Consider the following 14,541-nt stretch of genomic DNA (forward strand, 5'->3'; position numbering starts at 1 on the left):
AGCATCAAGTTAAGGAAAGCTTTTTTTTTTTTTTTGGTTATAGGCTGCAACAATCTATATGACTTCCAAATCTCAATATTTTCCTCTGTTTCTTTGCTACACTCTAGTGGTCCTCCAGATTTTTTGCAGACTAAATATGACCTGGATTTTAGCATTGGAAACTCATATGTTAAGTGGATCTTTAAGTGGTGTTGAGAAAGCATGTAGCCATTGAAAGTGTGTCGATCACAATGCTACAGTAGAAATAGAAAACTAATTTATTAATCTTTTCTTTTTCTTTTTGCTATGTACAAGTTTAATGGAGAAATCTTTGTGCCTGAAATCAAAAAGGACAGAATTTGTTTCCCTTTTTAGATATTTAACATTCAATAATTAACAGAGGAAAAATACCCAAGCCAGCTACATCATTTCTTTATCGATCATGCGTCTTGTCTGAAAATTTTAAAAAGCAGAAAGCAGTGAAGAGGAATTCACTTGCTCCTGGTCCTGGCAATTAATAAAACACATCTTTGAAAATGACAGCATGGAGACAGCAGGCTTGACAAAATACATGCCATGGAGAGAGAAAGAAAATGGGAAACTACCACAAATACCATAGTACTGCCATATCAAAGATGTCAACCCCAATGGGAAGCATATCAGGGATTGTTTTGTTTTTTTTAAAAAAAAATTCTAGTTAAATCTCAGTTCTAAAAAAAACCTGTAAGTCATAAACCAGGAATTAGAATCTGGTTTCATATCCAGTCTTCCTATGTGGTGAAAAACACCCCAGGGACAAATGCACAGAAGCAAAACTTGGTCTTCTTTCTAAAGAACAGGCTGATAGGATTCTGAATTGGATCCGTGGAAACTGCTGGTGAGAATGAAGTCGGCTGCATTTTTGAAAGCCCACTTCCCCGATGAAAATGATTTTTCCTAAACACAAAGGTAATATAATAGTAAGGAAAGAGTTACCATTACCTGCTCTCTAGCATGTTAACCATACTAAATGTAGATTTTTAAATTTTATTCATACAAATGTAAAAATTGTGAAATATTATTACACAAAGCGATTCTGAATTTTATTTCAAAGAAAATAGAACTTCCCTTCCGATGCTAAGACTGGTTGGCTGATCATTGACAAAGCAGAATAGTACAAATGGGGTTGGCTTCTTTGGCCATGGCAGCTCTGAAATCAATTCACAACATGTTTATAATCTGAGAAGGAAATGACAACGACAACAACGACAACAATCCAGGAAAAGTTCATTTGTTTAAATCTCATTTGGTTCCTTCAGGTCATCAGCCAAGCCATCGTACTCAACGGAACGTGGGGACATTCCCAGATACTGCTTCAGGAATTCACTGAACCTTTTCTGGTTGTGCCACTTCCGGGCTGATTTCCGAACACCAATGAAGCCTCCAAATCGTTTTTGGAGCGCTTGCACCTCAGGTTCTTCCATCTGCCCATAGTTGAATGGGAGCCTCAGGAAATCGCCCACCCTCTTGGGAATCTTGAGCTGATCCTGTAAATCCCCAAGTGGAGTTTGGCTTCCATCACTAGTGTCATCTTCTGCCTTTGGCTGACGGATGAGACCACTCAATTTGGACACTTGCTTATCTTCTCCATCGCTAAGATCCACCATTCTGGTCAGGTCACCATGATGTTTCAGGTTACTTCTGCCTCCTTTCAGGCTGCCATCCCACATCTCCAGTGGCCATTTCATTTCTTCCAGGCTACTATGGTCTAGGGACAAAGAACTTTTTTCGCTGATGACTTTATTGCAAAGTCCCCAGGTAGCACTGGAAAACAGTTTCCCTTCACACTCCATTACACAGATCTGTAGGGAGGAAACAAGGACAGTTAGTAATATACCTCACTTTTTGAATGTAAGGAAAGGTACAAATCATAATCTTTGTGTCAGGGCTCCGATTAATAAACTCAAGCAAATCAGAACTCTGAGACTTGGCTCCTTCTCAAAGGTCCTCTTTAATGAGTACATCATATCGGCACAGCTTCAAAGGAAAACCAAATCTAAAACTTTCCTGCGGTTTCAATATAATTAAACTAGGAAATAACCCCACCCCCAAGTGTCACAGGTAATGTTGGTCAGTTGGGTTAATTGGCGGGCTCTTCAGGCACTCCTTCCCTGATCTTATCTGTTGCCAGTAGAGATGACCTTGGTTCTCATGAGAAAGCTCTTTGTTGTGTCTAGTAATGCATTCCAACCCCCTTCCCCTCTTCCCCCTCTGTGTGACAACTGAGGAACAGAAAGATGGCTGTGGCCAGGTTCCATTTGAAGTTGACACTTTGCTGAAGAAAGTCAAAAAGGTGTATTACAGTAAATTATGTTTAAAATAATCCTGTTTCTGCTTTTTGTTAGACATATAGCTTAATTTACAAAGGGTGAGTTTCAGAATCCATGGCTGCAATAGAGAGGCAATTAAAATATGTTATATTCCTTCTGATTTCCTTTTCTGGAAATTCTTTACAACTTTCCTTAAATCCTACAGGTTTACAGACTAATTCAGAAGTCAAGACATCTGTTTGGGTTTGGTCTTTGCAGTGAATTCACCAAGAATTTTTACTCATGATCTGACAGATAGTGGTAATCTAATAGTAGTAGTGGTAGAAACAGAAGACAGTTTCAAATCAGTCTCCTATTATATGAATAGTGGCCATTGAAGACTGATCAAAACTCGCATTCAAAATTGAATTGTTCAATTGGTTCCTAGGAGCTTGGTGAGCAAATGCCATCGATCTTTCAATATGCTACAGCTTTTGGGTTTCTTTTTCTGGTCCAATCTTCTAAAATTGTTGTTTTTGGCTTAGTCCTGCTCATTCTTCTATGGATTTAATCATGGGGAAGATCTATATGCAGAGTTCTCAGAAGCCAGATGCTCAGGCTGTGTTGCTGTTGAATCACCAGATCTGTCAGAAATTAGGAATCTGTTCTCTGGTGGTGATTATTAATAAGACTAGCCACCCCAGGATGCCTTCAAGAATTTTCAAATCTAGCTGTGTGCCCAGGCATGTGGGGTTTTGGAAACTGCAATCCAGCAATAGCATTGCATTTATACTGCTTTATAGTGCTTTACAATCCTCTCTAAGCAGTTTACAGAGTCAGCATATTGCTCCCAACATCTGGGTCCTCATTTTACCGACCTCGGAAGGATGGAAGGATGAGTCAACCTTGAGCTAGTCAGGATTGAACTCCTGACAGTGGGCAGAGTCAGCCTGCAATACTGCATTCTAATCACTGCACCATCATGGCTCTGACGAATAGATGCAGGATATCTGCTTATCTAATTTGAATTAAATAGTTTTTATTCTTTCTTAAAAGTTTAAAGAGATGAAACATTTAATTCAGGGGAACAATGAGGTGGTAGACTCTACTTGTCACTATTGGTATTGGTTTCCTAAGGAAGTATCTTGAAAGACTTTTGCAGCCATTAGAAACCAATGTTCAAGTGTGTGCTCCTATAAAACATTATACCTGGTCGTATACCTGGTATACGATTGTACCTGGTCCTGGCTATGGGTTGGAGAACATTTCTTGTTCTTTCTGTTTCTTGGAATCAACCCCTCCACACTGAAACTACTCTCCATTTGTCTCTGTATTTTTTTGGGTACTAGTTCTCCAAGGGTTCAAACATAAACATTCATACCTGGAATGCTTATTACCTCTCTAAAACAAAAATAGGGCTTCTGGTCTTTGTACCATTTTGCCCAATAAAGAATTCTAGAGAACTCACAAGCATTTATGTTCAAAAAATATATTGTCAAATGGTAGATTTTGCATTGTTATTTTTAAAAATAAATGTACTTATATTCATTATGTATATACCACCAATTTCACAAGGACTTTTAACAAAGTTATGTAAAAACACTATAAATATTCTTATAAATGAGTGCATCAAATCCCAGGATTTTCTGTCACTCTGGATAGGCTGTTTGTCTAAACATATTTATTTATTTATTTATTTATTTATTTATTTATTTATTTATTTATTTATTTATTTATTTATTTATTTATTTATTTATTTATTTATTTATTTATTGGTTTGATTTATATGCCGCCCTTCTCCGGAGACTCAGGGCGGCCTACAATGCATTAATAGCCTTCATACTTTTGTATATACCTGGCTTAGTAGAGCTTTCGGCCCCCCTTAAGTGATGTTCTTTTTATACAAAGTCAGTTTATTGCCCCCAGAATCCGGGTCCTCATTTTACCTACCTCGAAAGGATGGAAGGCTGAGTCAACCTTGAGCCTGGTGAGATTTGAACTTGTAGTAATTGCAGGCAGCTGGTGCTACTTAACAGCACTTTAGTCTGCTGCGCCACCAAGGCTCATGTCTGTAGATGTACCCAAAAAAAACCCCAACAACCCCATAACATGATGAAAACAATAGCTTGTATACTGTTAAAAGGCAGCTAACCCAACTGCTAACAGAGAAAACAATTGCTTTTAGAAATACTAGCATGATTATAAAGGTTTAGCAATCTGGGCATGAAAAAAGAAAGTGGGATTGATCCCACTTGGCTTTTAATAACCTCTGACAGTGAATTCAATTCCCTTTGAATGAAAGGGAAGTGTCAGACCTGGTTGCCATCTCATAATTGCTTTCCGTTAGATACTAACAATCTCTTTAAATGACTATTTGTGATGAATTAGCTCTGTAGTAAGAAGATGCTGGAACAATATGGTTAGAGTCAGAAAAGGTCTCCTCTGTCCCCATCATGAGAAATAACAGACCTTATTTTTGAACTGGGATTTTCCGGAGTACGTAGTGAGTGTCACCACTTGAGTGAATGTCAATAATTGAGGGCATTTGTGCCTCGCAATCTTTTTCACTTGGTGATCTCTCAGATAGAGTTGAAAATTATCAGCCATTGTCTTTACTTCTTGGAGTCAAACAAGGAGGAATGACTATCACTTCCTGAACCTGAGCTGCCTCAGATAAAGGATTGGAGAAAGAGAAAAGGAGATTTATAAAAAGGGAAAGAACAAGCAAAGCAACCTGTCCCCCTTTGTAATTACAGGTCCTTTGTTAAAGGAAAGGAGGAAACTGACCCATCTGTCAACCTCACCCACTTTATTTCATCAGGACTATTGAAGGGTAGAAATTATCAAGCCAATGAATTCCCCTTAAAGGTCTTGTTAGGAATGGGAGGTGGGTAACAGTTCCTTTTAAAAGAAGAAAACATTTCTTCTTTTCGTCTAAGAAGCTTTTCAACCATTCTGTTGGCATCCTATGGTGACAGAAATTAGGAGCTGCTTTTAAACCAGCACGAACATCGTCATTTGGAAGTATCTTCAGGATTTCAAGTTCTTCATTTACAATCTATGTAAATTATATCCATGTCCACGCCGGGAACTCTTTATCCTGCCTTATGCCATGCTCCAATGCCACATACACAGAATGACTAGGATGTTCTTGTAGGATTTAGGGTTCTTCCAGAAGAGCATTACACAGGTCTTCAGAAGCAGTCCAATTGTTATAAGGGTTGTGAGGATCACTGGGAGAGATCCCTATCCTCTCATTTCAGCCCACTCCCCTCTATATGATTGTGATGGGTGTCAAACTTGTGGCATCACATTGCCGTCACGTGATGTTTTGTGATGTTTTTCCCATTTGTTGAGCTGGGATGGGGCGTGGCCTACACACAGGGGTGAAATGTAAAATTTGTTACTACCGGTTCTGTGGGCGTGGCTTGGTGGGGGGGGGTAATGTGACTGGGTGGGCATGGCCAACTTTTTTAAAAAAAAAAACTTTTCAAAGCATTTTTTCTAATGCTTTGAAAAGCCTCTGCCGATCAGGCAACTCAGCTGGGATCGTCAGAGAGGCTTCTTAAAAAATGCTTTGAAAAGCCTCTGATAATCCCAGCTGAGCTGCACGATCATCAGAGGCTTTTTTTTTTAACTTTTAAAAGCATTTTTTCATTGGAAGAGGTTGTAGAAAAAATGCTTTTAAAAGTAAAAAAAAAAGCCTCTGATAATTGTGTGGCTCAGCTGGGCATGGTGTGGGAAGGGGGCAGGGATTTTTGCTACTGGTTCTCTGAACCACCCGCCGCCATCGCTACCGGATTGGGCGATCTGGTCCGAACCAGGAGCATTGTGTGGACCCCAAGCACCAAAAGGCTGAATAGAAGGTCTGACAGCCCAAAGAAGGTGCAATTGAAACAATAGCATTTTCTAGATTATCTAGAAAAAAAACCCTCTTGGTAGTGTGGGCTTTCAGAGAACCTGTATGAAACTGCCTTAAGATCTATTTGGCTCCTGTAATCTACTGATCATTATCTATATTCACATCAAGAAAAACCAGTTGTTTCCACCTCATCTAACATGGTCATCGTATCTTTACTCTCTTGGGGACAGCTTGCAAAAGGTCTGTTCCTTCTGCAGTGCCCTTGGAAGTTGACTCAAGGTGGAGCCAATTATGGAAATTTGTTATTGCTGTATAATGAGGAGGCCATGCGTCATGGCACAGAGCGGAAAGGCTATTCAAATGAATATTAATGATCTGTCAATTGCATTTTCTAATTGTACAGAGGTTCTCCAGCCAGCAGGATGGAGGCTGGTCTAGTTAGCCAATTTTATTCATTCATTCTGACTCTTAAACTGCCCAGCCATGTCAGTAGATAGAAAATTAGCAATTGAAGTTACAGATGAAAGGTTACATTTCATAATGTTGAGAACAGCATTAATGACAACATTCTTACATCTTACTGATGTTAGCCTGAACCACAAGTAATGAACCAAAAGAACAATCATGGTTGTCATATCTCAAGCCACTTGCTAAAGGCAGACAATATCTGCCTGACTGTCCGTGTGTCCACCCATTCACTCATCTTGCAAATTATGGATTTGGTGGCTAACATAGATTAACAAACAAGATTAATAATGAACATTATTTAACTTTGATGACGAAGTGGAGGGAGTGCTTATCCAATTTTATGATACAACATTGGGTAGGCAACTAATATCGTAGAACAGCGTTTCTTAAACTTTTTCTTTCTTTTCCAGTTTTAAAAAATATAGAGATCTCCCAAGGATCTTTTGTTCGTATGAGTTATATTTATCAATATTTACTATATTAAAAATTAAAATGGACACATTTCCTATCACTTCTCGCAACTGTTTGAAAGGATTTTAATATTATATTGGCTTTCAAGACAGGCTGGCGAATAATTTTGACTTCCTGAACCCCTGAGAGGATCTTAGAGAAGGTACTACACTGCTGTAGAAGACAGAAATAGAATTCAAAATGATCTTGATAGGTGAAGCGCACTTGAAAGAATGCTGCACAAAAGAATGTCAAGATCTCTTCTCCATCATTTCTGAACACAGGGCACATGGAATAAAGGATTTAAGTTCTAGGAAAGCAGATTCCAATTGAACATTAATCTTCTTCATAAAAAGAGCAGTTTCACAATGAGACCAATATTCATAGAGGGGGATTCCCATATTAGATAGAAAATGCAGTTTGATTGCCTGAATCCCCTTCCACTTCTATGAATCAGGATAGCAATAGCAATACCACTTAGACTTGTACACCACTTTTAAAAGGCACCAGATTAGAATCTGGGAGACTGTGAGTTCTAGTCCTGCCATAGGCACAAAGCAGCTGGGTGACCCAAATGCTCTCGTAGCCCTAGGAAGTAGGCAATGGCAAACCATTTCCAAAATCTTGCAAAGAAAACTGCATGAATATCTTCATGTAGTTACCAGGAGCCAAAACTGATTTGAAAGAACATTTCTTTGTTGGTGGATAGAAGAACACAGGGATATTTCAGAATTACCACAGTAAAAAAGCACCCAGTTACAATGTCATTTGGTCAATGATGAGCAGGAGACTTATCTTACCTTGCTATCAGGATGACATCCATGTTTGGAAGAGTCTTTGGGATTTTTTGGGGAGGGAGGGAGGAATGTGTACTGAGATCAAACTAGCTGCATTTCAAAAAAGCTTGCACAGCAGGTAAGACACACACAGAACATGAACATATATGCAAAGATAATTGCTGGGATTACTCACCAGAAGACTGAAGTCATCTTGGTGGCTGTACAGATGTCTGTGGCAGTTCAGGCAGTCCTTCCGGCAATCATCGTGGGCATAGGCCAGCAAGCAGAATGACAAGATCCCCCACAATAGCATCCTCATGATGTCACGTTGGAAGCTACGTGAGAAGAAATTAGAGAATGGTTATTTCCAGTAAGAAAAAGCTTGGCAATGTGTTATCATTGGCACCACCACATCAACAGCCACCTTCCTCGCTCCCTGCAAGGCATCTTGTTCTCTGGCTTTTATTCTTTTCATTAAAACATGAAAATAATAAAGAAACTGGCATGTTACTAAGTTAAGAACTATCCTCCAGCATCACCTCTAGTTACAAAAATGCTTCTGGTTCCACATGAAATATAGAATTTTTAGAAAATAAAAAAGTTGATGGTTACTTCGAAAGTATATTGTTTGGGACTATGCCCACCTCCTCAGAAAGAAATCACCCAAAGTAAGATGTGGGTGAGAACAACCATTTTTAGGGATTTCAGAAGATGACAGGAAATAAACTCACTGGTTTACTTCATGCGCAGCCATTTTGTGAACAGTGAAGTCTCTTTCCCCATATCCCCCAGAAGCCATTTTGTAAGGGCACCCATCACCTGCTCTTAAAATTCCACATATATACAGGAGGACTATCAGAAGTGAAGACATACTTCACATCCTTTGAAGTGAACTGAAAGCAAACAAAGAACAGAGATATGTGTTTTGCTTCATCATTTGTCATTTTTCTGCTCAGGTTTGTTTCTGCAGTACTGAGAAAAAATGTGAGCACAAAATAATAAAGATGCTATATACTGGCTCGTTCATATGATCTGCTTACTGAATTAATTTATTTTTCTGGGATTGCACAAACACTGAATCTTAAGCTTATCTTCCTCTGTGTGTGCGTGTGTGCGCGCGCGCTTTAAGCCCTAATGGAGGTTACCATGCTGGGCAAATATATCTCTCAAGTGTTTGATTTGATTAAGAGTATTGTGGGAATACAAGGATTTGTTCGCGCCTAAAAGACACTGCTTTATAAATATATGTAAATGTACATTCAAAGCAAGTCTATTAATGTCTTTATAAAACAGCATGACTCCAAACAAAAAATAAAGGTTCATTTATCCTATTAGGGAGCTTTATAACTCATCATATTGAATTACTGTGTTTGCATAACAATTGGTTTTATCTAGAAATCTATTCCCATGGACAAATATTTTTCAAGAGTGGTTAATTATAAGTATTTAATGTTTAAACCAAAACATTGCATTCTTAAATTTGTTGGTTAATAATATATATTTCTAATTCAAACTCTATAAAATCACTTATTAGGATAAACATTACGCGAAATTTTTTTTTTTGCACTTTTGTACTTTGAAAAGTTAGTAATAAGTACCCAGATGTGTCAGGCTATAAATCCCATCCTCCTTAACCAGCATAGATTATTTGTCACACAGTCAACCCTACGTTCAGACTGGATTTGGCATTTTTATCTACATATCATTTTCTTCTGGATCATCATGTTACAGTCCAAACTGAGCTCTTAAATGCTTGTCTATTTATTTATTTATTTATAAAATTTATTGGCTGCCCATCTTACCATAGGGTAACCCTATGGTTACCGTATGGTAAGTTTACATGGGTGGCTTACATCTATATTTATCTAGCTACAGCTATTCAGGAGCAAAAGACTGTGTGGTTCTCCTTTTTCTCATTTTATACATGCACATGAACACAGACATTGTGCAAAATTTTGGGAATATTTGAAAAAAGATGCTTGAAGCCAGAGGTGGGTTTCAGCAGGTTCTGACCAGTTCTGGAGAACCGGTAGCGGAAATTTTGAGTAGTTCGGAGAACTGGTAGTAAAAATTCTGACTGGCCCCGCCCCCATCTATTCTCTGCCTCCCAACTCCCAGCTGACCGGGAGAAAATGGGGAATTTGCAGTAACCTTTCCCTGGATTGGAATGGGAATGGAGATTTTACAGTATCCTTCCCCTGCCATGCCTACCAAGCCACGCCCACCAAGCCATGTCACGCCCACCAAGCCACACCCACAGAACCGGTAGTAAAAATTTTTGAAACCCACTACTGCTTGAATCACCTTAGACCCAAACATAGCCCCTCTCTGCATGGCTGAGTAATCCAGGAAACAAAGCAGTTGCTTTAAAAGGGAACCCCATATGTTCCAAATCACCTTTTTAGAAACTACTCTGAAGAATCGCACACACCTAGTACACAAATACTTATCACACATTATCACTAGTTTTTCAATATCTTACTGGTTTTCAAATTAGCCCATTAGCTGTATTGCAAAGATGTAATCTTGAAAGCAATTAAGATACTGTAAAATACACTGGCAATGGCATATAGAAAACAGACACAAAAGAGATTAGTCCCTAGGAATTTATTATTTATATTTTGTTGGAAATAAGTCTGCAGATTGCCTTAAAATGGAACTATGCAGAGTTTTGTAGGAGTGATCTATGAATACTAGGTTTAAAAGATAAACTGAACTTTATTATGCATAGTATACCTCTGTATTCCAGGGAGAAGAGGAATTATCTTCACATTAATATCTTATTGTTTTTAATTTTTTAATAGTGTAAAATGCCCAGAGCTACCTGGGAATTAGGCAGCCTAAAATCTAATAAAATCAATCAGTTTTGCTACCAATTTCTCAGAGGCCACATGGCTACCAGATTTGGGTTTGATCAAGCAGACCTTTTCAATTGCAAAAGACCCAATATGACTCATCTACTCATGAACATACAGACCCCTTTTATAGCTTTCTACAGGTATCTCTTTCTCCACACCTGTGTGATTACAAGGTTGACAACTGGAACATCAAGCTCTGCCTTTCGGTCAGCTGAATCTGGTTTGGGGATTCCAAAATCAAGCCAGCAAATTTTAGACAGAGTTGTGTAGGTGGATTTGAAGGGTAAGAGAGATGTCAGCATTACTGCAAATACAAGGAACCTGTGAACAAGCTGTGCAAAGACTAACATTCAATGGATGAATTGTATCCGCTGTTAGGGAAAGCACTACCACCGGTATCGGGGAGTGGAAGATGCCTCCCCTCCCAGCTTGTTTCATTTGTATAACAATCCAGGAAGAAAGTGCTATGCAATTATACATTCACTTAATCTAGCAGAATAGCCCCAGGCAATCCTTCCACCAAGACTGTTAAAAAGGCTAAATTGTGTTGAGTATTCATGAGAATCTGCTCTTTTCATTTCTCTCTCTCTGTGTCTCCTTGTCTCTCTCCGTCTTTTGTAAAACTTCTCTTCTGTGTTTCATTGAATAAACGAACAATGACTCCCAACTAGGTTCAGGACCTTTTGACAGAAGACTGAAAAAAAGTGCTCCCTGCCTAGAAGCAAGGAAATTCTTCTGATAATCCACAGATTACTTATAAACTCTTCATAATCCTACCTCTCTGCTGCCAAAGCTTTGAAGTGAACATTGTGTAAAGCAGCATGCGTAAAACAGCAATGTTCTTTGCTCATCCCCAGGGAAAGAAATGTTAAAAATACTATTTTCTGAATACAGCAGGAAATGTGCATTTTAATAATAATCCTGATAGATGGAGGGATAGATAGATTTGGAATTATTTTCTAACAACTGACTGCATATCAGATATTTTTGTAACAAAATTCATATCAGAACAACGGCAGCATTAGGCCAACTAATGAAAGGTTGCACAAATGTGCAAGCTCTTGAAATTTACAAATCTCTTCATTCAAGCAATTTTCTGCAAAGAGCAAGTTGCAATGGGAAGAGAAATTTGGGAAGAGGTAGGCTTATGAAAAAAGAAGCCCTATATTTTAAATGGAGATGAGAGGTGTTTTTTGTCTGAGTGCACCTCTGAGTCTGTTTTGACTCCTAGTGATTGCCTGGTTTAATCCTTACAATTTTTCTAGGCAAAGGTTTTTGGAAGTGGTTTGCCATTGCTTCCTTTCTTGGGTTGAGAGAGAATGACCAGCTGGCTTTGGTCTGGTTTCTAGCCTGGGGCTACACCTAGTCCTTAAGTTATGACCACAATTGGGAGCAGATTTTGTATTGCAAAGCAAGGCATTTGTTAAGTATTATACCCCAAAACAAAGGTATGTTGTAGATTTCATACAAACACACACACACAAAACCTAATGGTTAAGAACTGTGCAACACAGTTGCACTGAGCCTCGGTGGTGCAGTGGACTAAAGTGCTGTTAAGTAGCACTTAGCTGCCAGGTGCCTGCAATTACTGTGAGTTCAAATCTCACCAGGCTCAAGGTTGACTCAGCCTTCCATCCTTCCAAGGTAGGTAAAATGAGGACCTGGATTGTGGGGGCAATAAGATGACTTTGTATAAAAAATGAACACTACTTAGGGGGGCCCGAAAGCCCTACAAAGCAGGTATATACAAAAGTATGAAGGCTATTGCTTAACGCATTGTAAGCTGCCCTGAGTCTCTGGAGAAGGGCGGCATATAAATCGAACCAATAAATAAATAAATAAATAAATAAATAAATAAATAAATAAATAAATAAATAAATAAATAAATAAATAAATAAATAAATAAATAAATAAATAAATAAATAAATAATGAATTCTACCTGGGGAGAATATGGGTTCTCAATCTCTGGATGCTTTTAAGAAGAAACTGGAACAGCCATCTCTTGTGGATGGTTTAATTGGCTTTCCTGCATATGGCAGAGCATTGGACTTGATTACTTTTGTAGTGTCTTTTGACTCCACAGTTCTAAGATTCCATGCTGAGTTAAAAATGCTAGCCATAGTTTAGCTGACCTCAGCTTTTACAACCATTCAAATAACCTAAAGAGGATATGATGAAAGAAAGTAATTAAGGAGAAACTTCCTAACAGTGAGGACAATTAACAAGTGGAACAGCTTGCCTTCAGAAATTGTGGGCGCTCCATCACTGGAGGCTTTTAGCAAGAGACTAGGCAGTCACTTATCTGAAATAGTATAGGTCCGTGATGGCAAACCTATGGCACGCATGCCAGACATGGTACACAGAGCCCTCTCTGCTGGCACGCGTGCCATCGCCCCAGGTCAGATCTCTGTGGCGTTTCTTTCATGAACCTCTGTTTCCCTGCAAGCAACGTAACAGAAGCTCACTAAAGAAAAAGATCTTAACTCTTGCCACGCTGCCAGTGTTGGGATACCCTGCCTCCTGCCGGACAACTGGTCTTCGGGTCTCTGCTGCGCATGCGAGCATGTCTGCACATGTCTGTGCATGCGTGCACCTTTCAGTTTGGGCATGTGCACACGCACAGTTTGGGCACTCAGTGTCTAAAAGGTTTGCCATCACTGGTACAGGTTCTCCTGCTTGAGCAGGAGGCTGGACTAGAAGACCTCCAAGGTCCCTTCTAGCTCTATTCTATTCTAATTCTAATTCTAAAGCAGGACAATTGTTGACTTTTTTTTTTTACAAACCTACACAATCTCTCCCCACTCATGCAATTCCTCACGTATGTATGTATGTATGTATGTGTGTGCGTGTGTGTGTGTGTGCTTTCTATCGAAGCACCTGGTCTACCCCAATATGGGAGGGAGCATACTGCTTCCCTTTCACCTTTCAGCTCCAATCCAGGAGCCCTCAAGCAGTCACATTCACGACAAACCATTTTATACCAAATATATATTTGCTGATAAAGTCTCCTTTTATTTCTTTATCAGCAAATATAAATGTATATATGAGTTTTCTATCGAAGCAACTTCCCATATTTGGGTAAACCAGGTTGCTTCGATAGAAAACTAATTTAATCTCCCCTGGTACAAAGTGATAAAGCAAGGAGAAGCTTAGAGGTTAATACATCTGCCTAACATGCAGGCAAGCCCTGGTTCAAATCCCAGAAGGTTATGGCTAGCTGATGAGAGCTAAATAGCTTGAAATAGATCTATACTAGTCTCCCTTTATTTCTTTGTCAGTAAATATAAATTTAACACAAAATAATTTCAGCTGGAAGAGGAAGAAGAAAGTCCTGGAAGATGTCCCAGGACTCAGCCATTTGTTTTGTTTCACCTGCTTTCTTTCTGCCCTGATCTTTGGTTCAGATTCTTTGAGACCCAGATCAGTATGGTATCTATGTGGATTCTTATTATTCCAAGTATTAGAGAGAAATGCTAACATTGGGGGCGGGGCGATAATAGAGAGCAGCAAACAATACTGTAGTTCAATCCATTGTTGCCATTCAATGGTTTTTCTGAAATTTTGCAACCCTAATATGGTAGTTCCATGGGAGAGAAAGAAACGGGTGAGCAAAAAAAAAAAGAAAAGTGGAAAAAGTAAGATTGCCAGAGACTGGAAACAGATAGGGCAATCCAAGGGAAAAAATAAAGTAACAAACAAGATAGTTCTACATAATTCTAGAACTCTGGCCAATCTGATCAGATGTTCTCTCATTTCTGAGAAAACTACATCCTTGAGTCACCAGAAGTTGAGCTCAGTTTGAAGGAATCTTTATCTCCTACAGAGGCTCTTCTGTAAATAAAGGCAATGTTGGATG

At 38.9% G+C, this 14,541-nt stretch overlaps 1 protein-coding gene across 1 annotated transcript in view; it reads right to left on the reverse strand.

Annotated features, from left to right (window-relative positions):
• Positions 1 to 234: 234 nt before the first annotated feature.
• PNOC (prepronociceptin) overlaps positions 235 to 14,541 on the reverse strand; it is a 40,539-nt gene continuing 26,232 nt past the window's right edge. Inside the window, exons 2-3 of the mRNA XM_034421251.3 lie at positions 8,020 to 8,161; positions 235 to 1,820 (exon numbers count right to left, since the gene is read on the reverse strand). Coding sequence (XP_034277142.2) covers positions 1,254 to 1,820; positions 8,020 to 8,145 — 693 coding nt within the window. The 5' untranslated portion in view covers positions 8,146 to 8,161 and the 3' untranslated portion in view covers positions 235 to 1,253. The remainder of the gene's footprint in view (positions 1,821 to 8,019; positions 8,162 to 14,541) is intronic.

Source organism: Pantherophis guttatus, chromosome 1, assembly GCF_059756535.1.
Source record: "Pantherophis guttatus breed Tessera chromosome 1, ASM5975653v1, whole genome shotgun sequence".
NCBI lineage: Eukaryota > Metazoa > Chordata > Lepidosauria > Squamata > Colubridae > Pantherophis > Pantherophis guttatus.